Source organism: Anguilla anguilla, chromosome 2 (assembly GCF_013347855.1).
Source record: "Anguilla anguilla isolate fAngAng1 chromosome 2, fAngAng1.pri, whole genome shotgun sequence".
In the NCBI taxonomy this organism is placed as follows: Eukaryota; Metazoa; Chordata; class Actinopteri; order Anguilliformes; family Anguillidae; genus Anguilla; species Anguilla anguilla.
Window position 1 is genome coordinate 15,936,435 of NC_049202.1, and position 18,191 is coordinate 15,954,625.

The 18,191-nt window shown below is 43.5% G+C and overlaps 1 protein-coding gene across 1 annotated transcript; it reads left to right on the forward strand.

Annotated features, from left to right (window-relative positions):
* The first annotated feature begins 72 nt into the window (after positions 1-72).
* On the forward strand, positions 73-17,014 carry glrx3 (glutaredoxin 3). The gene is made up of 11 exons (XM_035407081.1): positions 73-162; positions 2,885-2,993; positions 7,095-7,169; positions 8,711-8,909; positions 11,905-12,077; positions 12,939-13,000; positions 13,097-13,154; positions 13,852-13,904; positions 14,441-14,480; positions 15,001-15,093; positions 16,667-17,014. Exons 1-11 carry the CDS (start codon positions 98-100, stop codon positions 16,715-16,717), a joined length of 978 nt encoding a protein of 325 aa, XP_035262972.1. The 5' UTR covers positions 73-97; the 3' UTR covers positions 16,718-17,014.
* Positions 17,015-18,191: the final 1,177 nt, after the last annotated feature.

Below are 18,191 nucleotides of genomic sequence, written 5' to 3' on the forward strand. Positions count from 1 at the left end.
ATAGTTGCACTTGCTATGCATGCAGTTCTATATCGATGGTGCAGAGAGTAATGTCTTGTTCTGTCTGCGCAGAATCCACTACTCACGTCTTACAAGCATGGCGAATTTTGTGGAGGTTTCATCTTCGCAGCAATTTGAGGACTTGTTAAAAAAAGCTGGCAAGTATGTACCTGTTAGTTCGCTATATGTTATGTGTATGTATGTATGACCGCGGGTAACTGGAGTTGTAAAGTCTATAAAGGCGATTAACGCGAGTTACTGTATGTTTTGATAACATAGAAGCTGGCTAACTAGCTAGCCAGTTGCCTTGTAAATCTTCTAATGAAATCCGAATGACAGCTAGCCGGCTAATTTAAGGGCTATATGTTTTTTTTCGATTTGAAAACAAACTACTGCTTGTTAACATGCTCCAGTATATATTTAAATAACCTGTATTAATGTACGTATCATAATGGTTTTCAAGCGCACAATCGGGTTTATGTTAAACTGCCGTTTTGCTTATGTTAATGTTGCATTTAGAGTGCTAGCTAGTCATCGGTGTCGTGGAAGGCCTTTCTGAGTTTAGATCCGAGCTGTGAGGAAACTCTTCGCGCACAAAGCATGGCTTGTCCCCTTAAATTCCCTTGTATTGTGAACCTTGTTGTTCGTGTCAGTCACTAGCCAAATAGTTAGCAAGTGGTCTTTAATGGATGGGACCCATTGTATCCTGCACTCAATATTACTGTCTTCTGCACTCTGAGTAGGAAGTTGGATAGCCACGGCCATCTTGAAGGTTGCTCCAAAATTTATGTCATGATGTACACAACATGCATGTCATGATGTACACAAGTGTCTTCCAAGGAGAATTTCAGACACTTTTGAGGCTATCTTTTATGGAATGGTATTCCACACTTCTTCCAATAGTGACCAAAGAGTATGTACGTTGCTGGGATATTTTTGAAGGAAGTGCATGTTTTCTACATTTTCTTTGTCCAAAAAAGTCCCATCCAACCTCAATGGAACATACAGGTTTGAACAGCTGTGTCTTATGTCATTATGTGTATACTTTAGCTACACACACATGGCCTGCTAAGGTAAAACTTGGCAGATTGCATTTCTGCCATTCTCAGGTGTGCTTGCCATTAAAAATAAATATATAAATAAAATCTCTAAAATTGTATTTTATTTGGAATTTTCACAAAATCTAAGCGTGAGGCAGAATACTAGGTTATAAACTATAATTTGATTGCAGTAGGCTAGTCCAAATGTGCTATCTTAAATGAAATCCTATATTGAAGTGATAGTTCACTATTCAGTGTTCTCTGTAATAGTTGAGTTTTGGTGTTTTTTAGGTTTTTAATTGGCTTGGAAAGCATTTTGAACAGTGAAGTTATGTTTCCACCAGTTGTAGGCCTACATATGAACTGAACTACTTTTTTATTTAAATTCACAAATAAATAAAGAAATTATATATTTTTTATATATTTCTTGATCTCAATGGTTTCTGTCTCAGGTTCCATACAGAATTGGAAATAGGAAATTCCAACCAAAAAATTTCTCAAATGGGGCAATAAATAAATGGAAATAAAAAATTTGTAAGTAGATGTGAAGTAGTACAAACATTGATCTCAGAAACAACATAAGTTAGTTTGCTAACCATTCAAAATAGTGGCTGGTAACAATGTTCTACTGCAATAATTGTGTTAACTACTCTTAAGTATGCAATAGCTCATGTAATAAATCATTACTATGTATAAATATAGCACCATACTAACTTATAATTTACCCAGATATAGACAGTGAACAGAATGTCTTGATTTTATTTTGCCTTAAGATGCTCTGCCCTTGCTACAGGATCACTATTGTTTAGCTCTGAATCCTGTTGATTTCTACAGTGCCATTTACAAATTTACGAAATTATACAACAATTAATGAAAGCAGATTAACGTAAGCAATTTGATATAATAAAAAAAAACTTTATAGTTAATACAGTTTATCTAGTTTCATCACGTGACATTTTTGGACTTCCAAACACCAAAACTCCTAAAGTAAATACATAAAAAATGGAATTAAAACTTGGCTTCTCAAAAAAAGGTGATACTATAGAATAATTTGATGTTTTTTCTGTAGTTTCCTTTTATTAAAATGATTGCTACGGACACAAACAATGGAAATGTCATTGACCCTTCTGCCCTTGTTAACCTGGCTGGTCATCAGAAATTTACCTAAATGTTTAAAGTGTCCTTCTTTGCAAACAGAAAGTGCCTGGGACAATCAAATACATGCACAAACACTGATATAATATTAATAATATGAACAAAGAACTATAGCTTTGGGTAAGTAGTTCAAGCTGATTTTTTCTGCTAGCTACAGTAAACATTTTGGTTATCACTTTTCAAGTGTGGGTGCAGTGAAACGCATGTTTGTATTGTATGGGATGTATTGCTATGGAATGTAATCTGTTTTGTAAAGCAAGCTACGGAGACCTGGAAAATGGGTCTGCTCTGTGTGTGTGTGTTCTGATTGTACAGGAATGCTTGAGATTGTATTTGACACATTTTATTTGTATCTGTACAAAAAAAAACTGCACACAATGCAGCCCTCCCATCGGGTTTTTATGGCTGTTATGGAACCTCCTAAGATGTACAAACTTCTACACATGTTCACGGTCCAGTTGTTCCAAATAACTTTATTTCCCAATCAACTGCATGACAGGACATTAAAGCTTTATGTGCACGAAAACCGATAATCTGCCACGCTATTTTGGACTTCACACATTTCAGTTTTTCGGGTAAGAAAATGTCGTAATTAGACTGAACAAGTGCCCTCCCCTTGATCTCTTCGGTGCATGTCCAGTTGTATGTGTAACGCGATGTGATGGATGTCTCAACTACTTTCTCCTCAGGTCACTCTCAGTGGTACATTTCTATGCGCCATGGGCCCCACAGTGTACCCAGATGAACGATGTGATGGCAGAGCTGGCACAGGACCAACCTCAGGTGACATTCATCAAGGTACGGCCTCTCTCCCAATGCCTCTGTGCTGTCAGCCGTTGAGTCATAGAGATGTCCTCAACTCCCTGGCACAGTCGCCGCTATAAATGGCTCTTTCTTTATGTTTCTTCATGAAAGCTATGATGTTATAATTTGTCTTAACTTTAAAGAAGTTGTGACGGTGAAAAGACAGTGTGTGCGTCGATTTCAGGGGGGTCTGTAATGGTTGCATCGACAAGGCGAAGCACAAGGTTGAACCTGACCTTCAGCGGTTCGTATTTTTATTTTTTTTGTCGTTTAAAAGAAACACAGGTCACTGATTGATTGATCTGTATTTTTGTTTCTGCAAGGTCTGCTGTAACCCAGTATTGCAATTTTTCATTTTAATAGATTTTCTTCTCCCCCCACCCCACCCCATCTACCCTTGAAGTCTCACAGCTATAGTTGAGACTCATGAAAGGGGCCTCTCTTTCCGGCCCCAGAGGACACTGGCGGTACAGGGCTACCAGCTCTTGCTGACCTTTTCGCTCCATCCTCTCATTGTATCCAGATCAGCGGGGGCACAGGCAGAGAAGGACAAGGGGGTTCTTAATAGTGATCTACACACGTTCATCAGCCGTCCTGTGGAGTCCCACAGTCAGTCAACATTTGATATTAACCTCGGCTCTCCATTGCTTACAAGGGTTGTTCTTTTTTCCCTCTCGAGCACAATTTGATGTTTTTTTGCGATCACCAAAAATAAATAGCTAAACTGTTTAAATTTGTAAAAATTCTGACTGAAGACTCTTCTGGTGGCAACATGGCTTCTCCGACCCCCCTTTAGATAACCTTTCTTTTACTCTTTCTTAAGATTTCCCTTTGAATAATGTTATAGTTATAGCTGCGCAAAGAAAGGTTATCTGTCTAGTCGTACCTCCTTTAAAGATACAAATCCAAGTTGTTGTTTGTTAGGTTAATATTACACTTATTGATTATTGATGGGCCTCTGTGTCTTCTTGGTGATGTCACATTTTTGCATTCTTGAGTTACACTGGTGTTCTCCACTTCTGAACGTCACTCTGCAGAAGAGCACCTGCTAAGTCACTGTAATGTAACAGTCGTGGTGTAAAATAAGCATTTGCATTTATTTGTTAGTCAGAGTTAAGAACTCGACCCACTGTGTGACCCACTTTTTCCTATATGTGTAGGAATAAGCCTTGAGGTGCTCAGCAGCATGCTTAATGGGAGGTTAGTACGTTGTGTTCTGTCACATATTTATTGAAATAATCTTGATCAGCTAGCTAGCCATTTATTACCATTGCCATAATGGAGATCTTGGTGATTTATTGATACATAAAATTTGGATTACAAGGAGCAGTCTAAGCCACCGTGCGTGTTGTTTTATTTTTACATCAGCACTGTGGATGCACAAAATAGACGCACTCAATCAACAGGATTTTCTCCATGGCACACAACGCACGGCACTGTTTTATACGGTCTGCACCGCGATGTTTAATTTAGCATGGCTTGCACCGCGAGTGAAATGAGCTTTTGACGGAGAGGGCATAGCGCGGACGTCGCTCGACATCTCTGTTGCCTTAGCGCCGCGGCGGAGGCTTGTTGAAGTGCCTGTCAGTTTCCGCGCGCGGGTCCATGGATCTTGTCAGAAGCGCGAAAACCGCCAGATGTGCTCGAGGCGGAAAATAAGCGCCGTTATCGCGACATAACTGGGGTCAGTGATTTATGGATTTCAATATCCGGTAGCTAAATATGATTGAAAATTTACTGGGTCAGTAGTGCATCAAAATATTCGTCCGGAGCCCGGGGGTTGTTTCACGAAAGTAGCTGTGAAATAAAAACCTGTGAACCCGCTTTGACATTGCGCTCGCTGTTTAGTAGGGCAAACGCTCATGCAAAGATCTAAAATTGCCTCTCGTAGCACTGCTTACCATAGCTGTTTATTACCTTTTTTTTTTTTTTTTAAAGAAGTGACACACACACACACACACATTCACACATTCACAGTAAAAGTAGTAACACAGGATGAGTTCAAAAGGCTTTCTGCTCCCCTTAGCAAGTGAGTATTTTGTGTGAGTTCCACAATTGGTTTGCCAGCGAGTGAATGTGTATGGATAAAAAATAAAAAATAAAAACACTTCAGCAGTTCATTGGGTTAAATCTCCAGTTTAGTGAAAGTGAACTATGTACCGATGGCATTTAAAACCAAGCACTCAACAAAAAGAAAAAAAGAAACAATGATTTGGGAGAGGCTCTTACGGAACTCTTACACCGTTGGCATAGCCAACCAAGCCAGTTTGTCTTCCAGTATAAATATTTCACATATTTCACATTTCACAGATTCCTTGCTCATTTTCCTGGCCACGTGTCCCTTTTGTGTGTTGGTAACAGTCATAGATACCTGCACAGAAAACTGTCCTTGCAAGTGTGGTGTCTTTCATGTTTATGAGCTTTGTCTAAGCTTAACCGATTTTGCCATCCAGCTTATCTATGCTTTCTTGAAATAAAACACAGAATTTCACTTTCGACCTGCCTGACTGTTTAAACTGACATTACACTTCTCTTTTTGCTGCGTAGCGTAGCTGGATTCAATAAATTGATTCAATAAATAAACCTAAGCCAGTTCTGTGGCTTGGCTTATGAAGGACTATGTTGTTGTATTGATTTGCAGACTATACTTTTGTATCCTTTTCCTTTTGAAGGTGCAGGTTGTACTGGTTTTATGGAATGATGTCCCTTGGTATTTTATGCATTGTGATAAGGTTGTTTTGTTCGGGCCTGAAGTGTGTATATTATGCTTCATTTTGTTGCGTTGTTTTGGCTCAATCTCACTTTCAAAAGATAATAAATTTTAACCTCAATGTTGCGCCCAAGTAAAAATAAATAAATAAGTAAAAACCTAGTTTTATGCAATTATTTTATTATTATAATCAGTCTTATTCTCTTGGCTAGGTCCAGTGAAATCCAAGCCAAAGATAACAGCAGTTAGCAATTATTCTGTGGATGCTTATCCTTTGTGTTTAAATGAATTTGGAATTCAGCATTGGGCTAAATCGTCAGCCATTTTGGTTTTGTGCATAATTATTTGTTGGGAAAAGTTCTGATGGTGCAGAAGAACCTCAGGTAAGTTACTGTAGAGTGTGTACTCCCAAACTGAGGGCTGAGGCTCCAGGGTAGTTCCAGGCAGTTTTCGCTAAAAATGCACATTTCATTTCGCTCCGCTATCTAATTATCTGTTGATAGCCGAGCTTAAGAAATGAGTCGGTAACCTTTCGCTCGATCTTCTCGGATGCTACCTTTTACCTGCTGCAAGACTTCATTGTCCTCAAGGTGCATACATTATTCATGCAATTAGAATGAAAAGTACTTTTTGTTTTAGTCAACAAATTATAACTCCAACTTACTGCTCAACACCTCAGCATCTATTAGAGGAAAAGCCATACTTCTGGAACTTCTGCAAAATTATTTTCCTACCATGTCTCTCGTGAAAAACAACTTGATGTTGGCAGTTTTTGATATGTCACCATACCGCTGGTATCCTTTCACGGTTGTGCAGACACAAATAGTTTTTTTGGCAAAGGATAGTGTATTTATCAAGGGGAGTGGGTGCAAGGAACATCATTATGAGCATCATTGGACATTTGGGGCCCCCCCCCCCCCCCCTTTTTTTAGAAGACGAAAAATTGTATTTGTTTTGTTTCCTCAGTCACAAATATCGTTCCTGAGACCGGCTTTCAGAAAAAGACAAACTTGAGGAAAAAGTGCGTGGCGTATCGTGCCACACTTTGTGAAAGGTGCTTCAAAGTTTCCCTAATTCGATCCCCGAGGACGGGAACAGTGGAGAACAAAAGAGCTGTCCGTCACTGGCGGAGCGGATGAGAGACGCGTCGCTCTCTGGTTTTTCGCCTCGCTTGTTAGAAATTTCAAAGTGCCTCGCATCCTCCTCTCCCTCTCCCCCTGAAGTGCGTACCTCGTGGCGGGGCAAATAGCGCGTCGTAGGAAACGCGCTTCTTCCTCGCGCGCGGATGTAGCTAGTGTTTAATGGCTCTGAAGTGTAACAAAAGAAAACTAACACTGTTTTGCCCCTTTCCTCCCCCCCCCCCCCCCCCCCCCCCCCCCCCTCAGCTGGAGGCAGAAGGTGTGCCCGAGGTGTCGGAGAAGTACGAAATCAGCTCTGTTCCCACCTTCCTCCTGTTCAAGGTAGGCCTCGCGGTGTCACGCTCACGCACATCCCACTCGCGCACATGCACGCTAAATTGGGACTGCAGTTTGTTTAATTAGTGCTGCAGGCAACCGGTCAGGAATGGACGCAGTGCTGTGCTCGCTGATGTTTCTGATGGGCAAGCACGCAGCGCTCATATTTAATGAATGAGTTTGAATGCTTTGTTTTAAGATAATTGGAGTAATAATAATAAGAATAATAATAATAATAATGGACTTTTATCTTTAACCCCTTAAGTTTGCATTCATTTTGTTTTTGTTTTTACGGTGAAATTTATATCCCGTTTGAAAGTGTTAAAACATACATTTCTATCTGTATAAACTATTTTATGATATTAATGTTTTACCGACAGTGGTTCTTCATTTTGTAATGTGGGGAGGCAAAACAAGCCTGCGGTTTCTCACCTTGTACTGTATGCGTTTTGTGGGTTTTAGTCCCAAAACATGTGATAACTTGGAGAAATGTAGCTAGAATGTCCATTGTTTACTTAACAGTTCTCCGGAAGAATTATGGTTATTGTCTGTTTCACCATTGTGTCCACTCCAAGAGTACTGCGCCTCTGGTTTGTATAGACTCTGTAACAAGATGAGCCCACCGACAAGGTTCTCTGACCAATCCTGTCAAAGCTGTCCCTAAGTAAAGCCAATGGGACCTGCCGCACGCAAGCAACAACTCAACATGAGCGGCATAGCTTGTGTCCAGTGCACAAAAATGATGTTTCTAACTGGTTAGTTATATAGTTTCTTGGGCTTGCATAAAAGGACACGCGTTGTTTCTCCTGTGTATACAAACTACGGAAGAGACAACTTTTTCCGTACGCACGCTAAAAAGTTTTTGAGACTTTATGCTTAAAAGGGTTGTTGTTTTATAACAAAAATATTTTGCAATACTTGCGTCTAAACAGAAGACTCTGCATTTGGAGGCCTTGGAAGAAAGCGCTCATCTAAGTGAATATTTCTGAGGAGGACAGTCAAAGGTGCTTTGATTCCACAACAGAGGGATTGTTCAGTGAAGGACTTGATCCCATTTTAAATTGGTGAACACCTAAATGCATTCTCAAAAGATTTTTATTAATATTCAGTATGCTGTAGGCCTTATTTCGAATAATGAATGTAGCATGTGAAATTATGGGATGTCTTTGACATGGTGATCGGGGTGGGCAATTAATGAAAACTTAAATCAATGGACCTCAGTCAATGGATTAGTAAATTGGGTTGCTAATATAGTTCCTGCTAATATAGTTATGTTCTACAATCATTACAGGCATTACAATCCCCCTGACCGTCTGTGATGAAAGTACAGGTGGTGAAGCAGCGGTCAGTTCCATGTCTGTGATGATGTCAGTAAAGGCAGGAGAGTTTTTGAGAGACCAGCTGAAAAGGGTGTAAGAGTGTGTCCTGTCCATGTCCTCAGGTCCCTCTCCACACGGAAAGGGAAGAACACAAAGACGAAACCAAGATAATTAAAGTACGCACGCACACGTTTATTTTCTCCCTCCCCTGTCCGTCTGTCCTAACAGAGCTGTGAGAAAGTTGACCGGCTGGACGGAGCCCACGCCCCGGAGCTGACCAAGAAGGTCCAGAAGCTGGCGTCCAGCGTGGCCCCGGCCAAAGGGGCGGAGCCTCCCAAAGAGGACCTCAACGACAGGCTGAAGAAGCTGATCAGCGCCGCCCCCTGCATGCTCTTCATTAAGGGGTCTCCCCAGGAGCCCCGCTGCGGTAAGCATGCTTGGGGGGGCCTTTTTTGGTGGGTGGGTGGGTGGGTGATGTGGGGGGGTGGGGGGTGGGCTTCTATTACCAGCTCAGCGCAGCAGGGAGCTAATCTCTCTGACAGCACCCCTGTGCTGGGGTCCCACTAAGTGCAGAGGGGGTAATGCTCAATAATAACCCTGCCCTATACACGTCTGACAGTTCTGATTAGGTGGGTGGGGGGGTGGATTTGTTGTATAAAGAGATTTGTTACATTAATTCATCAATGGAAACATTCAGTTGAATTCAGGAAAGCAGGTTCCCCCCCCCTCCCCCTCACCTTCTCCCCGTGGGAAGCATACGCAAAGTTAAAAAAAAGTGGACGTTTGGTTTGTGTGATTTGGACTGTGGCTGAGTTTTTGGATGGATCTGAGGCACCAGCAATAAGGTACAATCAGCACAGAATTGCTGTATTTTTGAACAAGCAAGAAAGAAAATCTGGTGTTCTGTGTAGTGGCCTACAAACAGGGGGGTGGCTACGGAGTACAATGACTGAGTGAGAGTGTTGCTGCATTGCCTCTTAAGTGCTTTTGTTCATGTTGCCATTGTAGTAAAGCATTAATTCTCTTTTTAATTTTTTTTAAAATTCATATCTGTTATTTGCAGTCTGCTTAGCATTTTATTTTGTTGAATTCAGAGCCTTGTATGGCTGTTTTAAAATGGCCCAGTTTACTTGGAAGCCTATTCCAACAAAATTCACATGCAGCTGTGGGAAATCAGAGCTTCTTTTGTTAAGGAAGCCTAATTATGTAATATTTTCCATATAATTTACATTGTACATAATGCGCAGCACACCCTTATTGCAGTGCCTAATTGCCAATATATTCCTTTTATGTCTACTGAGCTAGCACGGTGATTTAACATAGACGCTATTTTGCCACTCATTTTGAACATGCGCCGCCTAACCTAGTGGGATTAGGTTTTTTTTCTGAAAACATCAAGCTCTGTTGTGTAATGACGCATTATCTGGTACAGCCCGACTCCGTTAGCATTAGCGAGGATCTCTGTTCGACTCTAAATTAAAAGGTTGAGAGCGAGGCAGCGGAATCAAACAGTGGTGTGCAAACACGCTTTTATTCGGGGGTGCTTGCATAATAAGATCTCTTTCCCTCAGAAAAGGAAAAAAAAAAAAATAAGCAAGGCTTTAATTTTGCTTATCCTCAAGCAGGGCATCTGTAGATGGTGTTCCCGATCCCTTAAAAAAAAAAAAGAAGAAAAGAAAAAAAAAAAAGGAAGAAAAAAAAAAAGCTAAACAAAACCCACACCAATCAATCTCTCTTGTCTGGTAGTTGTTGCCTAGAGCCAGAAAAAGCAGCTGGACTGCATGTTTGCTTGGTGTAATAGAAACAAGTTAATATATCGCCAACTGAATAACCATTAGTGAGAGGCCTCTAGCTGTTTTATAATGAATTCCCAGATGAATGGGCAAATATCAGAATGAGTATTTTACTGCAGGCTGTGCGTGAAGTTAACACTTCACCTTACTGTACAGAAAGCGAGCGCACGCGCACCCCCGTCCCGCAGCCGCACGCCGCGAATATCCACGCGGCGCGTCGTTTCTACATCGCGTGTCCCGGTTCTCTCGGCCAGATTTAATGATGGGTCTCCAAAGAAACGCTTGCGAGGGTTTGGGCCGGAGCGCGCACCGCTCACGGTCAAATTGAACATTAAAAAAAAAAACAAAAAAAACAACGTCAATTCTTTGTTTTCGCTATCGAAAGGAGGTTGGCAAGGTATCTGTTCTGTCATTAGAATAAGTCATGTGGCCTAAAACCCTTAAGGGGGGGGGGGGGGGGGGGGGTGGGGGGGGTTACGGTTATTGTGGGGGCTAGTGATTAGCATTATGCAATACAAAGACGGGTGTGCGAAAATAATAGATCAAATCATCGAACTGCTGGAGGCCCAGGTTTCGCTCAGCTTACCTGTATAATAAAGCGTTCATTATTTCCCTGTTGACTGGCAGCTGGTGAATTGCATGTGTGTGTAATTGGTCTCGGTGACCTGCAATCAATAGCCGTGGCAAATGAGTCAAATATTCGATCCAATATGAGCAGTGTGCAGGGGTTACCATTTTCAGGGAGGAAGTAGAAATCGTCGCTGCCTTATAAGGAGTCGTTCTCTACTCGCTTCAGTTAAATAATTGGTTTGTGGTATTTTTGTGTGTAGCTCCTCATTACCTTCGTATTTTCATTCAGGTCTGGGGAACTCTAGGTTAAATGTTTAAACCCTTAAACTTTTTTTACTGTGAGTCAAACTTGTTTGTACCGATTCTTTTGAAACTGGTGGTCTACAGGCGAAGATCATGAAGACAGACCCTTGGCATGTCTTGGTGTGGTGCATTGATCCCAACCCCAATGTTGCCATGATCGTTGGTGTTTGGCTTTCTTTCCCTGCATCCACAATAGGGTACAAAGGCAGCACTCAATTTGTGAATGGTGCATTTAAGGTTTTCTTGAGGTGTCTATTTGGTCTTGATTTTTTTTTCCCCTGGCTAGATATTCTCTGGTCTTAGAAAATGGTCATAACGATGGTGAAAAAATTGAATCAGCATTCTAATTTTGGGTTATTCTTCATTTTTCAAATGAATATTAGGATAGGATTTATTCCCAAGTACAATATATTTATACGAACTGATGGACCTTTGACATCCAAGAAGAATAGATTGCTTCAGTCCTGTCAACGTCCTAGCTTTTTTTTCAGGGAAATTAATTATTTCTTTCATTAAATTCAGATTAACCCCAAACAATTTCATCTTCGAATGTCATCTCTGATGTGTGTTATATTGTGAGTTGGGGATCCAATACGAGTCATTACGTGACTTAGATGTATTTTTACTTAAACAATTATTATTATTTAAGACATTTTTTTTTTGTTTTCCCCAGTATTACCCATTGGCTGTGATGCAGGCCCTGTCCTGGTCCATGTGTTTGGCTGTGCTCAGTGCTCTGTTGCCTTGCTTTCCCAGGCTTCAGCAGGCAAATCGTGCAGATCATGAAGGAGCACAACGTCAAGTACAGCAGCTTCGACATCCTCTCCGACGAGGAGGTGCGGCAGGGCCTCAAGACCTACTCCAACTGGCCCACGTACCCCCAGGTCTACGTCAACGGCGAGCTGCTGGGGGGGCTGGACATCATCAAGGTGCGTGGCCGAGCGCGGGCGTGGGTGGGAGCGCGAAGGGAGGGGGGGAGGGGGCACAGACGGGCGCTTTATTCCCCCACCCCCCCCGGGTCGATTTGGCGCCCCCCTTTTGTGGCGCGTTCGCAGAGAAAGGCATCTCCCAGGCATGAGCCCCCCCCCCCCCCCCCCCGCCCCGCTGGGGGGAGGTGGGCTGGATTAGCCAGGGGCGTCCCGGTGGCTAGAGCCCGCTAACGCACGCTAACGCGCGCTCCTCGCCTCCGTTTGATAGCGGCCCCCAGGCGCAGGGGCGCTTTTGGGCTGCCCCTCCCTCATTAGGCGAACCGTCCACCTGCGTGCTGCAGAGAGGGGTCCCTGCTGAGCACACACACCCCCCTCCCTCCCTCCCTCCTCCATCACCTCGCCGTATGCACATGTGTGTGTGTGTATGACTAAATGCGGGTGTGTGTGCGCACGTCTGTGTGCGTGTGTGTGATGGGTGTGAGTGTGTGTGCGTACGCACGTGCGTGTGTGCATGCGTACACGTGCAAGTGCATACATAGATGCTCTCATGCTGCGTGCACTTGTGTGTGTATGGCTGACTGCATATGTGTGTGTGTGTTCACGTATGCGTGCATGCGTATGCGCATGCACGAGTTTGCGCCCAAGTGCATACATGCCTGCTCTCATGCTGTATGCGCACGTGTGTGTATGATTAAATGCATGTGTGTGTGTGTGTGTGTGTGTGTGTTTGTATATGTGTGTGCGTGTAAATGCATGGCCTGTGGAAAAACACTGCTCTCATACTGTGACACACTTATGGAAGCGCCCCGTTTCCAAGGAGCTGGAGACCCTGTAACCAGGCTGCTTCTGCATGTGTCGCAGGAAATGGCCGAATCCGGAGAGCTGGAGACCACCTGCCCGAAGGCCGTGACGCTAGAGCACAGGTAGGGGGGGCGGAGCCTCGCCCGCACGCGTAACGAATTAAACCTGTCTGCCCCGCCCAGAGATGGGCCTCAGTCCCCTGTCCTCTGTCCCCACAGGCTGAAGTCCATCATCAACAAAAGTCCCGTCATGCTTTTCATGAAAGGCAACAAGGAGGTGAGCCCTGCCACGACCAGCGAAAGGGCGTTTTGCGCGGGACGAGCGAGCGCTTCCCCCGGGCGTTGTTATTTCCCTTAAGGGAAAGCCCGTAGGGGAGAGAGAGAGAGAGAGAGAGAGAGAGAGAGGTAAAGGGGCATGCATACATTTAAAAGGCCGCGCGCGATTGACGCTAATCTGAAATCGATGAGGAGCGGAACGCGAATCGGGGCGGGGGGGGTGATTCCTCCTCCTCCTCCTCCATGACGGAGCGAAGAGGCCCTTTGCCTCCCTCTCTCCTCCTCCTCATCGATTTTGAACCGCGCGCGCGGATGAAAGAGAGAGCCATAGCGCCGGTTTAAGCCAGCCCCGCGCGAATCCCTCCCCTCCCCTCTCCTTTTCCCCAGACTCAGATCTCTGCTCATTTGATGAAGGCGCTTATAAAACGCTAAGCGAAAGCTCGGTGCGGCGGAACTCCGCAGGCCGAGGCGGCCGGTTTTCCGTCCTCCGTTTCCGAGCGCTCATCTTCTGCCGCGTGGAGCGGCGTTCGCAGGCGGCGTGCGTTTGAAATGGCGTCGTTTTTACTCCGAAGCGGAGAAAATACCTCTCTCTCTCTCTCTCTCTCTCTCTCTCTCTCCGGTTCCGCGCTCCGGAGCGGAAGTCGCGCGACTCGCCGGGTTGTTTCCCATCCTAACGAACGTCTTTTGTGAATCCTTAGGTGGCCAAGTGTGGATTCAGCCGCCAAATCATCGAACTGATGAACGGCGCCGGGTAAGGATTTCACAAGTTCAGTTTTAGGCGTTAAAATGCGCCGAACGGAACGATCCGATCGCGTGCGTCGCGTGTGTGCGTGGGTGGGAGAGAGTGTGAGGGTTCCAGGGTGTCATTTAAAGGAGCCTCTTATTGTCTAGACAAAGGAACGTATTCAGAATCGCAAAGGGAGGTAAACGCACGAGAAAAACCAAAAATAGCTGATTGTCGTGTCTAATGCAGTACAAGTTGTTCATGTTCTTTCATCAAATTCAGATGTTCCGTTTCTCTTCAGTTTATACAAGGAACAACGCAGACCTAAACTTTAGAATGTGTGAAGATGTACGGTTTAGTTCCAGGCTGTATCCAAGCTGTATCCAAGCCCAGTGTAGCCAGTTGGCAAAACTTCCAAATGACAGTCCTGTGGATAATGGCATACTGGTTCTAGTCTTAAATTTTCAATTATTATGGCTTGCACTGTGTTTAATTTTATAATACTTTAATACTGTACACGCTGTCAGTGTCTGTCATCGAAATATTCTCTCATTTGTTTGCAGTGTGGATTACGACACGTTTGATATTCTTCAAGATGAGGAGGTAGGTCACGACCTGCCGATGTGCTCCAGAGTTCCGCTCGGCGTGACTTGTTGACGGAGGAATGATTACGCATTTATATATGCAGGCGACATCGCCCAGCAACGACGTGATGCGAATGAAAGATCAGCTGTTACTAAGTAATGGTTCTGAAGTAGGCCATTGGACAATTTATTCATGCTACGTTCCAGAAATGTTTTTGACTTGATGCAAAAATGCAGGGTTGTCCAATCTTATACGAAATGGGCCGATGTGGGTGCAGGTTTTTGTTTTGGCCCAGCACTAAACTTAATTAACTGATCATGATCTTCAATCAAGTCCTCGATAAGTAGAATGAGGTGTCTTAGTGCTGTGCTAAAACAGAGACCTGAACTGATTGGACTCTCATGGTATAAAGAGCCTCCATCCAAGCGTATGCATCTTGTTGTCGAAGTCCTCCCACTGATTTATTTCTGGTATAAATATAGTTCTGAAAAGGTTTAAATTAAATTGCATTTCTTTCTTCGTTTATGCAATTTTGTAGGTTCGACAAGGACTGAAAACATATTCCAACTGGCCAACATATCCTCAGCTGTATGTGAAAGGTGAACTGATCGGTGGACTGGATATTGTAAAGGTGAGAATTTTTCACAGTTGTTCACATGAAACCGTTGTGGCCCAGCACCCTATGAACCATATTTACAGTGCTGAATCCATTTTTGTTAACTACCTGTAAATTGGATTAGACCTGCAATGAACACTACCTCGTTGCACTACCTCTGATTTGCCACCAGATGGCAGCTAAGCTCCATCACTGGCGTTTCTGCTTCTAGCTTCACAGTTAGTCGAAACCAGGGGTTTTCAAACTTGCCTGTGCCTGATGCAGGGACCCCCCCACCCAGGCTCAAACGTATCCAGGGGGACCCCCATCATAAGTTATGAAGGGATATATTTAAATAAAGGTTTTATAAAGAACATGGGCCAGAGGGAGGTTGGTTTAAACAGTCTAAAAGCTAGTTGCTAGTTTTCAGGGCTAATGGACTGGTATTCACCTATATTTATGGTAGAAATGGTGTGGAAAATAAATCACTACTCATTAAGATAAAGTAGTCTCCCTAAAGATGTTCTTGGTAATGAGTCACATATAGCATGGCATAATAGGAACGTAGTTGAGAGACCTGGCCCTTTGTTTCAAGGCAGTTATGACTGTCCAAGAACTACCATTTACTTAATCATTGTAAGTGTCATTTGTTTCCAAAATTCTGGCAGAAATCATGTATGGATCTGTAATTGTTAGCTCTATAAAAGTGGTTGTTTGGGGATTGCTTTTGCTGTCAAGAAATTCTCTATAGTGCCGTACACTGCAACAAACATGCACATCTAGCAGTTCTTTAATATATAAGCCTGTGGCAAGACAACCTTTGAGTTACTTTTATCTTTAAAAGTCCCTTTAAGGAAATTACTTTGGAACTCAATAGACCACACAGGCAATGTTTCAGTTCTTAATGAAATTGAAACTAGTTTTTTAAAGGTTTGAAACATTTAATTATCAAGGTGATTTAAAGGGTTTTAACAGTTGTTATATTGGAAAAGTCAATGTTGCTGTTTCCCGGTGTCTCTTTAGGGTTCATTACTAACGATGTAATGGCGATGGATTGCATTTGTACAACACCTTTTGTCTAATGATCTCAAAGCACTTTACAATGAAAGGGACAATCCACCTTTCTGGCCTCGCTTTGAGTAACAACACCTTACTTGGCCTCTAAGAGAATTTGTTTTAGGATGCTTAGTACATATTTGTCCTCAGTCATGTTTTTCTACTTGTCAATCTTTGTGGACAGCCAGTAACAACTCGCAAAAACAGTGCACATGTAGACTGATACCGCCTTCAGTATTTGCATTTCAACCTGTTGCAAGTATTACGCTTGTTGCGAGCATACGGTGGGATTGATTTGTTTGTCAGAGAGCATTAGACTAATAATACGACGTGATGCATTCTAATGGTGGCAGGTCGTCATTATGGGTTCCACTTTTTTGAAAAAAAAGTAATTTACTGTTTGACGCGGCGGCCGTGTACGTAATTCACTCTGCCAGTGCAAGAGCCATTAGGCGGCCTCAAAATGGATTCTCTCGCGACATATTTCTCCTCGCAGGTACTGAATGGTAAGTCCTCGGTCCTTGAATGTGCTGTGCGTGATTTGTATTTACAGGAGCTGAAGGAGAGCGGGGATCTCCAGTCCGTCTTGAAAGGCGAAAACTAGCGCCACGGCAACGGCAACGCTGACCACCTGATGCCACGGGAACAATTTGCGCCGCACAGAAAACGATGAGGATCCTTCCCGTTTTAACCGTTAGGCTCGGAAGAAGGAAGAAGCAATCCGTCTCACATCAGCCAATTTCTGTTTTTTTTTTTTTTTTCTTCTCTTTCTTTTCTCTTCTCTTTCTCTCCCTCTCCCAGACACACAAGCAGGCTGCGCGACCGGGCGCACACGGGTGTCTTTAAAACGCAGGCGGCACACGCCCCATTCAAAATAAACCTGTCCAACTGATACTATCAAGGGTGTGCTGCGTCGTGATTGCGCGCATGCTGATATGCGCTAAACTGCACAAATTTGTGCCAAAAGTAATATTTTTACAGCCGAGCGATATGAAAGCGTCGTGCGAGAGTGCGGTGGAGGTGCGTAAAAGGGCACTTAAACATAAGCCATGCAGAAATATTCAGCGGAAGCGCTCGCCTTGACAGCGCTGTTATGCCATTAGCCGTTAGCGCACACTGCTTCTCGCGCTGAACCGGGCTCACCTGTGGCTCCTCGGGTGCCGGACTTCCAGCGGAGCCGTCCGCTCCTCTTTTCTCTCGCTCTTCTTTCCTCTTCGCACAGTGGGGGCTCTCAAAACTCTGCGGGCCGCGGGGGGGGCGGTGGGGGGGTGGATGTTTGAAATCGGCTTAAGCAGGGAGGTTACTGGATGAATCTTCTCGTTCTGCATCTGTTTCGCTCACTCGTGTTCAAGACCCCCTTTCCGTTTTTATTTTTGGAAACAAACCTTTGATGTCAGCCTGAACTATGGAGGTAGAATAATAAATGTAAAACATTTGGAACACAGGGCTGACTAATGGTTCGGCTTAAAGTGCCTTGGGAAATAATGTTCACATTTGAATCTGGGGGGGTGGGAGGGGGCAGGCAGCTGACAGCTGTTCTCTCAGTGGTGCAGTGTGCTCATGCCTAATTACTGTTGGTCAGGTGAGATAATGGCAAAAAACGCTTTGCAGTATTCTGCTCAGCAGGTGTCACTTCTACCCTTCAGTTTTGCAGAGTTTTCCAGACTGCATTTCTTGCTTCTTCCTCTTCCTTCCTCCACATTTGGTTCCTCTATTAATACATATTTATTTTGCATATTTAGTTCTATTTTACTCATCTTCGGTGTACAATGAAAATAAGTGCACTAAACTGTGTAGAGCTGTTGGTTTTTTACATTTAATTTAATTTTTTGTTTATTCATTCATTTCTGCACAATTTATTCATTTAGGTAAATCCATGTCTGGCATAACTACATGCTATATAATTTTTCCCTGTGGAAAGTAGGTCTATTAATTTCATTTTGGTTTTGGCATAGTATATTGTACGCACAAAAGAGAAAGGCAATGCAAAGCCTTTTTGTAATAAACTAAAACATCCCACTTTAATGGGGATGGTGGAGATTGATGTATGTAAAACTGACTAAGAAATGGAAGAATGT

Excerpts from the sequence above, each read along its gene's own strand:
- glrx3 (XM_035407081.1), top strand. The coding sequence starts at position 98 with ATGGCGAATTTTGTGGAGGTTTCATCTTCGCAGCAATTTGAGGACTTG. Across the intron at positions 8,910-11,904 it reads TCCCCAGGAGCCCCGCTGCG|GCTTCAGCAGGCAAATCGTG; the intron begins GTAAGCATGCTT and ends TTGCTTTCCCAG. Across the intron at positions 12,078-12,938 it reads GGGGGCTGGACATCATCAAG|GAAATGGCCGAATCCGGAGA; the intron begins GTGCGTGGCCGA and ends CATGTGTCGCAG.